The sequence below is a fragment of the Somniosus microcephalus genome, chromosome 27 (genome assembly GCF_052327205.1).
Source record: "Somniosus microcephalus isolate GS21.2 chromosome 27, FLI_Smic_1.0, whole genome shotgun sequence".
NCBI lineage: Eukaryota > Metazoa > Chordata > Chondrichthyes > Squaliformes > Somniosidae > Somniosus > Somniosus microcephalus.
The window spans coordinates 48,460,835-48,476,922 of record NC_141013.1 but is presented as its reverse complement, the minus strand read 5'-3'; the positions used below and the strand labels follow the sequence as shown (position 1 = coordinate 48,476,922).

Genomic DNA, 16,088 nt, shown 5'->3' with positions numbered 1-16,088 from the left:
TCGGCACCCCATCCACCACCTAAAACACTCACTCCATTGCGTACCGCGGCTGCAGTGTGTACCATCTACAAGATGCACTGCAGCAACTTGCCAAGGATTCTCCGACAGTACTTCCTAAACCTGCGACCTCTACCCCATAGAAGGACAAGGGCACAAGGCGTATGGGAACACCACCGCCTCCAAGTTACATACCATCCTGACTTGGAAATAGTGCTGTTCCTTCATTATTGCTGGAACAAAATCCTGGGACTCCCTAACAGCAATGTGGGCGTACCTTCACCACACTTACTGGAGTGGTTCAAGAAGGGATGGGCAATAAATGCTGGCCGTGCTTGCGACACCCACAACCCGTGAATGAATCAATTAAGAAAAAAAAAGCTTTGGTCCAGTTATTACATTACATAGAATGTACAGCACAGAAACAGGCCATTCGGCCCAACTAGTGTCTGCTGGTGTTTATACTCCACACGAGTCTCCTCCCATTCCACCTGCCTCCTCTCAGCCTTTCAGCATATCTTTCTATTCCCTTTTCTCTCATGTACTCATCTAGTTTCCTTTTGAAAGTGTCTAGGCTATTCACCTCAACCACTTCCTGTGGTAGCGAGCTGCACTCTGAATAAAGAAAGTCTCCTTATTTCCCTATTGCATTTATTAGTAACTATCTTGTATTTATGGCCCCTTGTTTTGGATTCTCCCACAAGTGGAAACATTCTCTCCACATCTACCCTTTCCAACCCACTCATAACTTTAATGACCTCTATCGGGTCTCCTTAAGTCTCTTTTCTAATCTAACCTGAGAAGGGACCCATTGGCTCCCATTTCACACAAGAGTTTCTGTTCATCATCACTCATGACCTCTGCTTAACCCAATTTTATTTGCAGCTGATTTTCCCCCAGTAATCTACTGGTTTCTAAATCTGCAATGATGCCGTTTAATTTTGACTTGCTGTCTGTTGGTAGGAATGTTTGAACTCTGACCCCCGAATCAGTGGCTGAATCCCTGTTGCTTTGAATCCAGTGTGCAGTGATTAGATGTACTCGCTCCCTCTAATAATCTATCTGCAGCACTTTCTATGCTGCATGTAACTTAGTAACTGTTAAACAGACCGTCCACAATTCTGAAGTGTTTTAATACCGAACATGTGTCTAAAATAACTTTGTTCATTTTGGAAAAAATAACTTCTAGACAAAAAATATAAGCCGAACAACACACAATGATTAACAAGTCACCAGTTCTATTACAACTGTTAGTCCAAAAGCTGGTTGCTGATTTATCTGTAAAGGGAAAATTTTGGCCAGGACTCCCTCTGGTGTTGGCCCAGTGCTAGGAGATGAATGGAGTTCAGCAGCTTTCTTGCAATCTGTTGGCTGCAGAAATATGGGAGTAGTTGCAGTTAAATGGGTTCTTGATTTTCCTGGCTCCCCTCCGAGATGTGTTCCTGCAGTAGTTTGCTGGTCCTTCGCTGTGCTTTTTTAAAATCTGTTCTCTTGACTTGAATTGTATGATTTCCCACTCAGTCTCCAAGCTGTGCTGAGGAAATGTACAAAGGTTGACTTTCATTTTAGTCACCACTAACAAATTTAAGAACTAAAAGAACTCTCTGTAGATGGTTTGAGATTTTAAATTGGTGCAGTGCTCACTGAGGTGGAGCTGAGCAGTCACGGTGAGCTTAATGTAAGACCTGAAGTCTTTTATCAATCCAATTTAGCACTGAAACTTGGTAAGTCTTTCTATTGACTTTTTGGTAAATGCAGATTTAAGCCCAGAAACTACTAGTCACTGTTAACTGGCAGTTTGTTTGTCAGTGACGTTCTACCGCTGGGTAATGTTCGAAATGCTGACCTGTGTAATACGGTGAGATAGCAGCTGGAGGAATGGCCACACGAGCCAGGGTGCACAAATACACCCAACAATCTGGGGGCCAGAGATTACTGAACACTTACCAAGTGATTTTGTTTCCTGCATGCTTCGTGAAGAATTTATAAGACTTGTAGGGAAATGGTGGCGAGCTCTTTTGAGTTGGTGCAGATGTGAGTGGTCCCCTTCTGTGTTGTAAAATTCTAATTCGGTCACCCTTCTCAACTCTGCCAGATGCCCCATTTCAATCACTGCCACTTTCCTTTAATAGAAATAATAAAGTTATAAACATGGAAGGAGGCCATTTCGGCCCATCGTGTCCGCGCCAGCCAACAAAGAGCTATCCAGCCTAATCCCACTTCCCAGCTCTTGGTCCGTAGCCCTGCAGGTTAGAACATCCCAAGTGCACATCCAAGAACTTTTTAAATGTGGTTAGGGTTCCTGCCTCTACCACCCTTTCAGGCAGTGAGTTCCAGATCCCCACAACACTCTGGGTGAAGAAATTTCCCCTCTAAACCTTCCCTCAATTACTTTAAATCTGTGCCCCCCTGGTTTTTGACCCCTCTGCTAAGGGAAATAGGTCCTTTCTATCCACTTTATCTAGGCCCCTCAATGTTCTACACCTCAATAAGGTCTCCCCTCAGTCTCCTCTGTTCCAAGGAAAACAGACCCAACCTATCCAGTCTTTCCTCATAGCTAAGATTCTCTAGTCCCGGCAACATCCTTGTAAATCTCCTCTGTACCCTCTCGTGCAATCGCATCTTTCCTGTAATGTGGTGACCAGAACTGCACGCAGTACTCTAGCTGAGGCCTAACTAGTGTTTTATACAGTTGAAGCATAATCCCCCTGCTCTTGTATTCTATGCCTTGGCTAATAAAGGCAAGCATTCCATATGCTGCCTTAACCACCTTATTTACCTGGTCTGCTACCTTCAGGGATCTGTGGACATGCACTCCAAGGTCCCTTTGTTCCTCTACACTACTTGATGTCCTTCCATTTAATGTGTATTCCCTTTCAAGGGATATGGAGAGAAGGCAGGAACAGGGTACTGAATTTGGATGATCAGCCATGATCTCATTGAATGGCGGAGCAGGCTCGAGGGGCCAAATGGCCTGCTCCTATCTTCTATGTTTTCCTTGTTAGCCTTCCCCAAATGCATTACCTCACACATCTCCGGATAGAATTCCATTTGCCACTGTTCTGCCCACCTGACCAATTTATTGATATTTTCCTGCAGTCTACAGCTTCCTTCTTCAGTATCAACCACACTGTCGATTTTAGTATCATCTGCAAACTTCTTAATCATACCCCCTATATTCAAGTCTAGATCATTGATATATACCACAAAAAGCAAGGACCTAGTACTGAGCCCTGCGGAACCCCACTGGAAACAGCCTTCCAGTCACAAAAACACCCATCAACCATTACCCTCTGCTTCCTGTCTCCGAGCCAGTTTTGAATCCAACTTGACACTTTGCCCTGGATCCCATGGGCTTCGTAACCAGTCTGCCATGTGGAACCTTATCAGAAGCCTTGCTAAAGTCCATATGCACTACATCAAACGCACTACCCTCCTTGTTACCTCCTCAAAAAATTCAATCAAGTTTGTCAGACACGACCTTCCCTTAACAAATCCGTGTCGACTATCCTTGATTAATCCGTGTCTTTCTAAATTTCTTCTCCGCCCCCCAGCCCAAATAGCCACTCCAAAGGGGTAATTGGGGTACGGTTCATCTATGTCCTAGTTGGACCTGTCCGGTGCTCCCAACCCCTACCCCAAACTAGGATAGCAAAGGCATGGGAACAGAAGTAGGTCATTCACCCCTCTAGCCTGTTCCACCATTCAATCAGATTGTGGCTGATCTGTATCTTAACTCCATCTACCTGCTTTGATCCAGATCCCTTGATATTCTTACCAAACAAAAATCTGTTCAATTCTAAATGACGCCCAGTATCCACAGCCTTTTGAGGGAGAGAGTTCTAGATTTCCACGACCTTTTGTGTAAAAAGGCATTGAAGAGACACTGAAAAAGGCTCTGTCTAGTTGACACACAGCTAAATCTAATCTCAGAGGTATAACTTCATCTTGTATTGCCGAATTTACCCAATAGTCACAGCTCCTAGTACCAAACCGCAGCTCGTGTTTCATACTCCCTGTAGCTCATACATCGCAATTCATTGGAGGAGACACATTCTCCCCCTCACCCCCTCACAAACATTCAACACCATGTCCCATGGGATTGTCCAACATTCTACCCTGTCTGCAGGACCAGCTCACTGACTGCAAGGGCCTGTTCTAAGGTTACGTGACCAGGGAAAGCACTGCAACCATAGTCAACCAGCTTGGTTTGGGTGAAAGGATACACACATTTGAGAAGCTGAACAAGGCCATCCACTCCCTACAAGTATTGCGGCCCTTTTACAGGCCACGGACAAATGTGGCTCCCTCACCATCACACGGTGATTGTACTTCATGTGGGACTGATGTCCTCTGGCTGCTTAACCAGGCAAGCTCCTAGATTATGTCTTTGTGCCTACCATTGATACCTAATAACACAGTCAATACACACAGTGGTGCCATAACCACCTCTAAGGTTATCCACTGGTAAATTTAAGACATTCTATAGGAATCGGTACAAGGCCAACTCCACAGCAACATCCAAGAGCATTCAAGGTTACCCTGCCAACTTGCTGGGTGAGGGAGGGGCTGCACTGGTCAATTTGACTGAAGTATAGGCCGTGCAAAGTAACACAATTCCAGGCCCGTGTGAGTAATCCCTCGAGTTTACAAAAAGTGGGCCCCAGAATTGGCCCCTTGCAAGACTGTGAAACTGTTTACAGGGGTGTACGTGCCCATAGTAGCCTGGAAGAGACCAGATTGACCCCCACCCAACATCAGTTGCACATCTACTTGTGGAGTGGCCTCAATCAGTGGTGACTTAAAACAGGGCAAATTAAAATGAACCCTTTGGTCATATGACACCCCTGCTCACCCACATAAATGGCACCCCAGGGTCCTGGCGGAACGCTGGGGGTGTGGTGGAAGGGCCAATCCTTCACATTCTCTGAGCCAAAGATCCAACAGCAGGTGTAAAATCACCAAGCAACGTTTCAAGCCAGACCCAGCACATCGCCTCCGGGACCCCTGCCGTGTTACCCCTCCTGGACATGTCCTTGGTATCTCCAGAAACTTGAGCACATAAGCCAGGCCGTTACTCCAGTGCTGTACTGAGGGAGTGCTGCACTGTCAGTGGTGCCGTCTTTTGGATGAGACGTTAAACCAACGTCTGCTCTTTCAGGTGGATGTAAAAGATCCCTATCACTTAATCTTTTTATGAAATAGCCAGCAAAATATTTGGCCACCAGGCATGGTGTTCACACAATAAAGATGACCTTCATTGAAATTTTAAAACTTCGCTCTACAATTCTGTCGGATTTTGCATTAAAGTCTGGGCGCATACATTTTGTGGGATACATGGAACATTCTTTGTTCCAGTCCTACAGAGGTCCCCTCTCTCTTTCTGGTACATTGACTAAGTGTTGCTTCCTGCTGTTACTCTGAATTTGAAAACTTCATCAACTTTGCTCCAAATTTCCACCCCTCCTTCGCCTTCACATGGTCCATCTCCGTCTCTTCCCATCCCTTCCTCGACTTCTCTATCTCCATTTCTGGGGGTAGGCTGTCAACCAATATCCTCTAAGCTCTCAGCTACCTTGATTTCACCCCGCTTCCTGGAAGGACTCTATTCCATTCTCCCAGTTTCTCTGTCTCATCTGTTCTGACGATGTCATCATCCACACCAGTGCTTTCGATATGTCTTCCTTTTCCGTCAACCAAGGATTGACATGGTCTTCAACCGTCTGTGTCCCATTTCCTGCACTTCTGCTCTCGCCCCTTCCCCTCCCTCCCAGAACCATGATAGAGTCCCCCTTGTCCTCACCTTCCACCCCACTGGCCTCTACATTCAACAGATCATCCTCTGCCATTTCCACCACCTCCAGTGTGATGCCACCACCAAACACATCTTCCCCTCACTTTCCCTTTCAGCATTCCGGAGGGACTGTTCCCTCCGTGACACCCTGGTCCACTCTTCCATCACACCCAACACCCCTTCCCCTTCCCACGGTACCTTCCTGTGCAAGTGCAGGAGATGCAACACCTTTCTTTTCACCTCCTCCCTTCTCGCCATCCAGGGCCTCAAATACCCCTTCCAGGTGAAATAGTGATTTACTTGTAATTCTTTCAATTTAGTGTACTGTATTTGCCGCTCACAATGCGGTCTCCTTTATACTGGGGAGACCAAATGCAGATTGGGTGATTGCTGAACTTCCGGTCGCTTGCCATTTTAATTCTCTGCTCCACTCCCACTCTGACCTCTTTGTCCTTGGCCTCCTACACTGTTCCAATGAAACTCAATGTAAGCGTGAGGAACAGCACCTCCTCTTTCGATTCGGCACTTTATAGCCTTCCGGACTCAACATTTGAGTTCAACAATTTCAGATCATAACCACTGCATTTTTTCAGACAGTAGTTGCTGGAAATGATTCAGCTGTTGCCTTTTACACCTCTTCTAGACCCACCTTTTGTTTCTTTACTTGTCCCATTATCACCCCCTTTTGCTTTGTACTATCATCCCTTTTGTCATTTAATCTCTCCTGCCTTCCGCCCTATCACAGACCTTCCCCTTTGTTCTTTCCTCCCCTCTCACTTTCCCTGCCCCTGCACTTGTTTAAAACCTGTTACATCTCTAACTTTTCCAGTTCTGACGAAAGGTCACCGACCTGAAACATTAACTCTGTTTCTCTCTCCACCGATGCTGAGAGTTTCCAGCATTTTCTGTTTATATTTCAGATTTCCGGCATCTGCAGTATTTTGCCTGTGTGTTCATGTTCCTCTGTACTTGTGTTCATTTGAGTGAATTGATGGATTATTAGAAGCAAACTTCACGCAGTCATTGTGTCTTTATAATTGTGGAGCTGTTTTAATTTCTGTAGTTTGGAATATACAGCTCTGGGAAAAGTTAGTGACTGGAGATGAGGATGTGTTGTTGAAGAGCGGTGCTGTCCAGATCTATGTAATGAGCTCGGGACAACACTTCATTCTTTTCAACAGGATACTAAGATTCCAGCATGATTTAATGTTTGCAGCAGTGTTTGGAGTGTGATTATTTTTGGAGGAGGATTCAGGCAGCAGTGAATGTGGAGCGACTTTCCTCTAATACAGTAAGTTTGGCCTATGGGCTAACTTCCAGCAACGTGAAGTTACATTGTACCGTTAACATAGAAAAATGGCCCACAGTTCTTGGGCCAATAGTTTTTGCAATGTGTAACTAAAGGTATTTTCATCTTAAAACAACATTCTGGGAGACTGCGTGAAAACAAAGAGAGTGGCTTCCCTTTTAACCATTGTGTTGTAACTCTACACGAGCTCCCTCATCCACAGTCCCAGTGCAGCTCTCTGTTCTGACCCCCCCTAAAGCATTGCTGTTGACCACAGGCTGATGTAGTAACCTTCCGATGAAACACTGAGATATTGACAAACCTCTTGAGTAACGTTTACTGATTTAAGGCCATTTGTACTTGGTACTTGGGTTGAAATGTACTGCAGTGATATCTGTGATGCCTTGTTGCTGCAGGGTCCAACAATACCACAAGTGGATTAAGCAATGCCGGAGTAAAGTTCTAGTTTCGGCCTGAAGTGAAACTCCCGGTAGCGGAATGGTGTAAATTCCCAGTATTGGTTCGGTGCTGCATACCTGTCCTGTTAATCGCTCTTTAAACCCCAATCCCTTAATTTGCTGTTGAGATGTAATTGTCTGAAGATAATGAATGACTACTATCAACATCTTTTTGTGCCTATTTATAGATTGTGAGAGTTAGGAACAGGCGGAGGCCATTTAGCCCCTCGAGCCTGTTCCGCCATTCAACGAGATCATGGCTGAGAGTTCTTATGTTCTGCGACCTAACTCCATATACCCGCCTTTGTCCCATATCCCTTAATAGAAAAAATCTATCAATCTCCAAGTTAAAATTAACAATTGATCTAGCATCAACTGCCATTTGCGGAGGAGTTCCAAACTTCTACCACCCTTTGTCTAGAAGTGTTTCCTAACTTCACTCCTGGAAGGCCTGGCTCTGACCTTTAGGCTATGTCCTGTGGAAATAGTTTCTCTAGCTACCCTATCCATTCCCCTTAATATCTTGAAAACTTTGATCAAATCAACTCCTAATCTTTTAAATTCCAGGGAATTTAATCAATTTTCCCACTAATTTTATTTGGGCGCACGGCCCCTTTAAGAGGCTGTGCGGCCCATTCAAATTAACGCATGCACGTTTTTTCCTGTTAAAACACTGTCGAACAGCCTGCGCGGGACCTGCAGACAGGGAACATTGAATAGTTTGTCTAATCCCTCCTCGTAATTTAACACTTTGGGTCCACATATATTCTAATAAATCTGTTGCGCTCCCTCCAAGGCCAATATACCCTTCCTAAGGTGTGGTGCCCAGAACCGAACACCGTACTCTACGTGTGGTCTCACTAGGGGTTTGTACACCTGTAGCATGACTTCTACCCCCTTGTATTCTAATCCTCTAGATATAAAGGCTGGCATTTCATTAGCCGTTTTCATTATTTTCTGTACCTGTCAATGACATTTTAATGATTTATGTACATGGACCCCTAAGTCTCGTTGGACCTCCACTGTTTCCAGCTTTTCATCATTTCGAAAGTACGCTTCGATCCTTTTTTGGTCAAAAGTAGATGACCTCACACTTGCTGACATTGGGCAAAACTGTGGCAAATAGATTTCATTCACTTAATCTATTACTATTTCTTTGTAATTTTATGCGTCCATCTACACTGTTTACAATGCCGCCTATCTTTGTCATCGGCAAACTTGGATATGTGGCTCTCTATCCCATCAGATAAGTTGTTAATAAATACGGTGAATAGTTGAAAACCCAAAAGTGATCCCTGGGTGGGGGGGGACCACTAGTCCCATCTTGCCAATTAGAGTACCTGCCCATTCCTTTCGGGTAGAAAGCCAGATAAACCCATTTAGACGATACTCTGCCAATGCTGTTCTGGCCGATCGCCGATCTTCCACCCTACATAAACTTGTGCTCTTCCAAAACTCTGCTGCCTGCGTCAAGTCCCATTAACCCATCACTGCTGTGCTCGCTGATCTACATTGGCTCCCAGTCTGGCAAGTTTAATACTCAGCACAGAAAATTAGTCCATAAAAAAATGACACGTTCCACCTCATCTGTGCCATGTACATTGAACTGGTCCTGAATGGCTGATCTACAAATCGAGATCTGCGAATGTGGACATTGCTGCTCAATTATAGGACATTGCTGCATTTTGGATTCCATTCCACCAACTATAATTTTCAGAAATTTGTTTGGAAAAACAATGATCTCTTTGAGCGTAATTCCAATGAGGTGGCTGCCAGTCCCCCAGCACCAAAAACTGCTCACCTCTCATTATCCCCAGGTGGGGCTGTTACAGGTTTATAGTGGCCCCAGGGTTGCAGAGAATAGAAACATAGACTTATGAGGAAATTAGAAACATGGAGATATTTGACGCAGGAGGAGGCCGTTCGACCCCACTTGCCTGTGCTGAATGAAACCCCAAAACTATGCAGCCACAAGCCAGCTACTGTTCACATTAAATGTATTTTTTACCCAATTAAATACAGTAACTTCCTACAGATAGGTTCTTGGCCTACTAATAGTCACTTGGTTAAACATTGTGTTCCAGCACCGCTTTGGACCAGAGCCAATGCTGTGTCACAGGCAAACAGTGAGGTGAATTTTCCATTGGTATCTAGAACAGTGCCTGTTTGTATTACAAGAGTAAAGTAGAGGTTTGTCTCTGGCCATGACCTCCTGCCAGACAAACACCTTTGTGCAAATGGCCATTGTCCCCCCCCGGTTCTTCCAGGGTCAATCATCTGAGGCTCCCAGGTTTGAATCTACCTATTCTGGGTGCTAGCATGGTGGGAGGTTTCCCATCTCTGCTGCAGTTACTTAAAGGGCTGTAGTGTCCGTTTAAAGCCATTCAGCCACAAGGTACGTGGCCAGATGTGGAGACAGCAAATGGAATCTGTGGGCAAGTGATGGAGGGGCAGGGACTGAATTTGTTGTTGGATGGATGGTGAAATGAGGGTGCTGCTGCATGGAGGGAGGGGCACCAACAGAGAACAGTGGAGTTTGTCTGGCAGGAGGTCATGGCCAGAGACTAACCTCTACTTTACTCTTGTAATGCAAACAGTCACTGTAACCTGCTCGACGAGACTTCTGTTGCCTGTAATGGTTGATGAGGCTTGTGGGGAGCATAAATACAGGCTTGGACCTGTTGGGCCGAACGGCCTGTTTCTGTGTTGTAAATGCTTTTTAATTCTGTAGCTTGCTTCTGAGCCTGTTTCAAACTCCTTGGAGTTGCAATTTATTTTATTCTCTTGAAATGGAGCTAGTTACTAATAGGAAGCCTGAGATATCCTCTGGCAATTGGTGCAGAATGTTCCAAAGTAATGGGCAGAAGTTTGATAAAGGATCAGTAAGAGCTCGCCACATGTTTACACCCAGAGCTATTTGACATTGAAAATCAGTGCGCACACTTCCAGCACTGACTGCACTGGTTGAAGAATCAGCATCTGTGAGCCCCATCGACAGGTTTGAGCCTGGTCTTTCTTTGGCTGAAGCAGCACTCTGGGGCACTACAGCTGGTATCTGTGCCTGTGGGCCAGAGTAGAAAGATTAGGCCATGGGCTCCACTGCTGGTCACCACCCCCCCCCCCCCCCCCCCAAAGAGGTTGTTGACCCCTAGAGGTGGCAGGATTGTGCCTGACTGTGAGGCCCCCCATGGTTGGAAAGCCTGCCAGCACACTGTGTTGAGGCTCACGTGCAAATAATGACCACTTGAGGTAAGTGCTGGAAGGTGATTGCTGGGACCACATCCAGGCAGAGAGTTAGCATCTTGGAGGGAACTGAAAGCACAATGGGTGATGTTTGTACATGTACTACCTCTGAAATCTTCAGTATTTTTGCTTTTTCATTTACAGATGCAGCAGTTGTTTTATGAAAACTATGAACAGAATAAAAAAGGCTACATCCAAGATCTCCACAACAGCAAAATCCAGCGGGCGATTACTCTGCATCCCAATAAGAGTCCTGAGTACCAGTACCGGCTCCACAGCTACATGCTGAGCCGCAGGATTGCCGAGCTCCGCTATCGCACCATCCAGCTTCACCGGGAGATCGTGCTGATGGGCAGGTACAGCAACTCCCAGCTTCACAAAGACGACATTCAGTTGGGAATTCCGCCTTCCTTCATGCGGTTCCAACCTCAGCACAGGGAAGAGGTGCTGGAGTGGGAGTTCCTGACTGCGAAACACCTTTATTCAGCTTTCGATGGGCAGCCTCCACGGAGAGGGATGGATTCATCTCAGAAGGAAGCTTTAGACGATGTTATCATGCAGGTGATGGAAATGATCAATGCAAACGCCAAGACCAGAGGCCGGATCATTGACTTCAAAGAGATTCAGTATGGTTACCGAAGAGTTAACCCTATGTACGGGGCTGAGTATGTACTGGACCTGCTCCTTCTCTATAAAAAGCACAAGGGCAAGAAGATGACGGTCCCTGTCAGGAGACACGCTTACCTGCAGCAGACATTCAGCAAGATCCAGTTTGCTGAGCGTGAAGAGATTGATGCCAAAGATTTGGCCAATAAAATTAACAGCAACTCGCGATCTCTCTCCTTCCTCTCGAACCCCTTCAAAATATTTGTCCCTTTCCACCGTGGAGCTGCTAGCGTTGGGCACAAGGAGCTCAAAGATGAGAAAATCAACATCTTAGTTCCGCTCTCCGGCCGCTTTGAAATGTTTGAGGGATTCATGGAAAACTTTGAAAGGACTTGTCTGATTTCAAATCAAAATGTCAAATTAGTTATTTTGCTGTTCAACTCTGATTCAAATCCAGACAAAACTAAACAAGTAGAACTGATGAGAGACTATCGGGTAAAATATCCCAAAGCCGAGATGCAGCTTGTGCCAGTGACGGGGGAGTTTTCCAGGGCTCATGCCCTGCAGCTTGGGGCTGCTCAGTTTAGCAATGATTCTCTGCTTCTGTTTTGTGATGTTGACTTGATTTTTACAGTGGATTTCCTGCAGCGTTGCAGGGATAATGCTGTGCCAGGGAAACAAGCGTACTTTCCAATAATCTTCACCCAATATGACCCAAAGATTGTACAAGCGGGGAAAGTTCCCAATGACAACAATTATGCCTTCACGATAAAGACCGGATTCTGGAGACACTATGGATTTGGGATCACTTGTGTTTACAAAAGTGACCTCCTGCTTGCTGGTGGGTTTGACGTCTTGATCCAGGGCTGGGGGATGGAGGATGTGGACCTTTTCAACAAAGTCATTCAAGTTGGTTTAAAGCCATTCAGGAGTCAAGAAGTTGGAATTGTTCATATCCACCATCCGATCTATTGTGACCCAAACCTGGAAGTGAACCAATCCAAGATGTGCTTGGCCTCGAAAGCCTCAGCCTATGGCTCTACACAGCAGCTGGCGGAGCTATGGCTGGAGAAAAACAAACTCAGTCCCGACAACAGCAGCAATCATGATGGCTCAAAGAGGACAGCCTAGCATCCAGCTTGGCTGGAGAACTCCTTTCTAATTTATTTTTTAATGTTTTTATAAAATTAATTGATTAAAGTGGCAGGAGATATATATTGTAAATAAATAATTGTTCTACAGGCAAAAAAGAGCTTTGACTTTGAATCAAGATACTGTGATTGAGTGTTGACACCAGTGTTGCTGGATGCTGTTCACTGCTCTGGTCAATGAAGACATCAGTAACCACACATGACTCATTGACAGTGCTCCGGTTAGAGGAGCAGAGATCGGGCAATGGGCATCGACCTCAATGAGTAGAGAATGTGTCTGTCCAGCTCCCCGAGACTCTCTAAATCTAACTTATAATGTGAATACTTTTGGGTTGATATTTAAATTTATGAAAGGACTGTGCCCATTTCTATCTGCTGGGCTATTGCACACTGACGATGTTGTCACTCCATAACGTTATGCTATGTTTTGCCAATGAACTGGTATGTTCAGTATTTTGTTAATTCAGTATTGACTTCATTCCTTTTCTGCTCAGTCAGAATGTATTGATTTTAGCCATTACTTCACAATGTTGACATCTAAGTTCTGATTGTTTGTTTGTTCAACAGGTGTTATGTTCTGTATATTTAGGAGGGTTTGTGGCGTTTTATACAGTGCTTGATCTTGGGACATGTTTTCCAAAGATTGGTGTTGATTTAATTTCCTCAGTGGTGTGTGATTCAACATCTTGTGCCCAGCATTGCCGGTTGGTTTCTGGCCCTCTGTATTTGCAGCATCTTCGACATGTTGCCTTCTACTAGATCACACACACGCTGAGGATTATTTCTGTTCCTTTCATCTCCCCCCCCCCCCCGATCCTGCAGTCACATAATACAATATAATTTGAGCCATAGCTCGAGCACAGAATTTTTTTTGGTTACTATAATGTTTCCATATTTTTGCAACCTAGATTGCGCCAGAAAGAGAGGAAATGTGAGAAGTTGAGCCTTGTAGCCTGAACATTTACAGCCTGGCTTTCCTTGGGGAATCTCACCACTCCATTCCAAATTCCACGGGGTGGATTTTGTGTTTTGGGCCTGGTTGTAAATTATCGGCTGTGCACAGTAGAGAAGAAAACTGAAGGGTGGATGCCCACCATTAATGGACCTCATCTCATTGGGACATTACTGGCGCATCTCAGTGCGCATTATTGGCGGTGACTGTCCTGTCTGAACCGTTGCCAGATGATTCATGCGCAGGTGCTCAAGACAAAATTCTGTCCCATGTCTGGTTCTTCCATCAGGGATTCCCTCCCTCGGCATCTGGTGATCCGTTACTTTTGCTTTAGGGTTCCCTCCCCAACTGTCAACCCCCTTCTCCACAGATACCAATCTAGCTCCTCCAATCTAGCCTGAATCCACTCCCTGCCCCGGGAGTCTTCCACATGCGTGTGTATAACCTGTCCTTCAGCTCAAACCAAGGCAGTCATTTACTTTTTATGGGCTTCTTTATTACAGCTACTGTTTAAGGAAAAGTGTTTGAGGAGAACAAAAAAGGTTAGTGTTTCTAAGCCAGCCCATGTTTGACCCAAGGGCGTGGTACCAACTGATGGAGGGTTGGCCGGAGCAGCATCTCGGGAGATTTGAGGACGCAGCCTGAGGCTTTAAAAACACTTCATATAAACAACGGGCAAGAATGTCGTTTTGAAACTTAAATTATTTTTCTGTAGCTTTTTAAAACCTTTTGGAAAAACTGAACTCCCTTTAAAAGTGGAAGGGAATTTTCCCCAAAGCTGCAGTTAGTTTCCCTCCAGCTTGCACTGAGCAAGGGGCTGTCTGCTGATCCCATGTGTCTGTGAAACTTCGATACTTTTACTGCAAACCAGAGCCGCAGTCAGTCTGCTCAAGGCTCCTGGTTCTCTTGATAATTGGCAAGGTGCCAACTGAGCATCCTTTTCTGCCAAAACAGCGCAAAGCCAGTTAACCAGATGCTGTGCTATTTGTCAAATTATATTTACGTAACATTTTTTTAAGCTGCTTTCCATGTTAATTTCTGCCAACCCCTGTGACTTGTGTGTGTGTCTTGTTTTTAGTGTGTGTGGTTGTCTGACAGCACACACAAAATGAGGAGAAAATATCCCGAGAATTAATGAAACCATTCCACCTTGCTGCAAATGACACCTTCATTCAGCCTTCCTATGAGGGAGAGTTTCCTCTACTCGCTGCAGTGGAATCCAGCCCTGTTCTTTATTAACTGTGATTCCCCCCTCAGTCTGTGCCTGGAAGAATCCAATGCTCATCGGCACAAATTAAATATTTAATTACAAATGAGAAGTTAATTCTGCTCCGCACAGTGTCAGCATTGATGTGCTGACCAATCTCCACATTTTGATCCAGATTCTTGGAGGTGATTTTGTGGGATGTACATAAACCCTTTGTTAAACTCCCTGTTATTTTCCAGTTAGTGATCAGATTGGAAAGCTGTCTGTTCCATTCCCCTCATTAATGCTCTCGGATTTTGGACCATGTACTATGTTGGAGACACAAACTTGTATTTTACTTTGGACCAACCTAATTATGTTTCTACAGGACAGTCCTAACTGGCTACCCGTAGTGAAGGCCATTCACTGTACTTCCTAGTTTTGTCATTACTTCCTGCTTGTTATCTCAAATTAGGTAATGAGGATAACTATTAGTGGGATTTCCCCGCTCTCACAATGCAATGTTTAATGCACCTTACTACAAACCTGCAAGGATTTAAAGGGAAACTTTTCTGAACCAAATGCTTTGAGCGGACACTTGCAATGGCAACCAGGTGTGGGGAAGCTGATGTAGTTTTGTGTGTGTGTTAGGGATTCTGCAATTTCAAATTCGATGTGCTCGCAATTTTGAAAAAAGAATAGCTTATTGAGCTGGTTGATGTAACCAAAATATCTCCAGACCTGCAGTGAGACCCACCTTGTGGGACAGCCAGAGTCTAGGCTTTCTTCGTATCGCGGGCACTTCCTGAAGAATTTGGGACAGTTTGACAATGTGTTTTTTCTTAAATTTAAAATGAGATGCAATTTTGCGACTATCTGTTAATAGAGTTTCCAGCTTTTAACCAGTAAAGTTCTGAAATTTTGCAATGCGAATCTCCATGCAAAATTCTTAATCCCTCTTGCCAGACTGGTTTATTAAACATTTCAATACATTTCTTGTGTTTTTGTGATTTAATTTGCCAATGAATATAGTATGATAGGAAAATTTTTTAAATTCATCTTTAATAAAATGAAACTAGGAGGAGTAGCAAGTATACAGGAGACTAGAGAGGGATAGAAAGAGGCTGGGAGACAGGGTGATAGAAAGAGCCTGGGAGATGGGAATGGGATAGAAAGGCTGGGAGAATGGAGCGGGATAGAAAGGCTGGGAGAATGGAGCGGGATAGAAAGGCTGGGAGAAGGAGCGGGATAGAAAGGCTGGGAGACGAGAGCGAGATAGAACAAAGCTGAGTTGTCAGATAAACAGCAAATTCCATTTAATACAACAATGTGTGTGTATGTGTATATTCACCTTTTAAAGTAGTAAAACGTTCCCAGGTGCTGCACAGGAGTTTTTTTTTTAATTTGACACCG

General features: G+C 44.8%; 1 protein-coding gene across 1 annotated transcript in view; it reads left to right on the top strand.

Annotated features, from left to right (window-relative positions):
- Nucleotides 1-15,667, top strand: part of chsy1 (chondroitin sulfate synthase 1) — a 51,875-nt gene extending 36,208 nt beyond the window's left edge. The window contains exon 2 of the mRNA XM_085968932.1: nucleotides 10,925-15,667. Within this exon, the coding sequence (XP_085825058.1) occupies nucleotides 10,925-12,517 (1,593 nt within the window). The 3' untranslated portion in view covers nucleotides 12,518-15,667. The remainder of the gene's footprint in view (nucleotides 1-10,924) is intronic.
- Nucleotides 15,668-16,088: the final 421 nt, after the last annotated feature.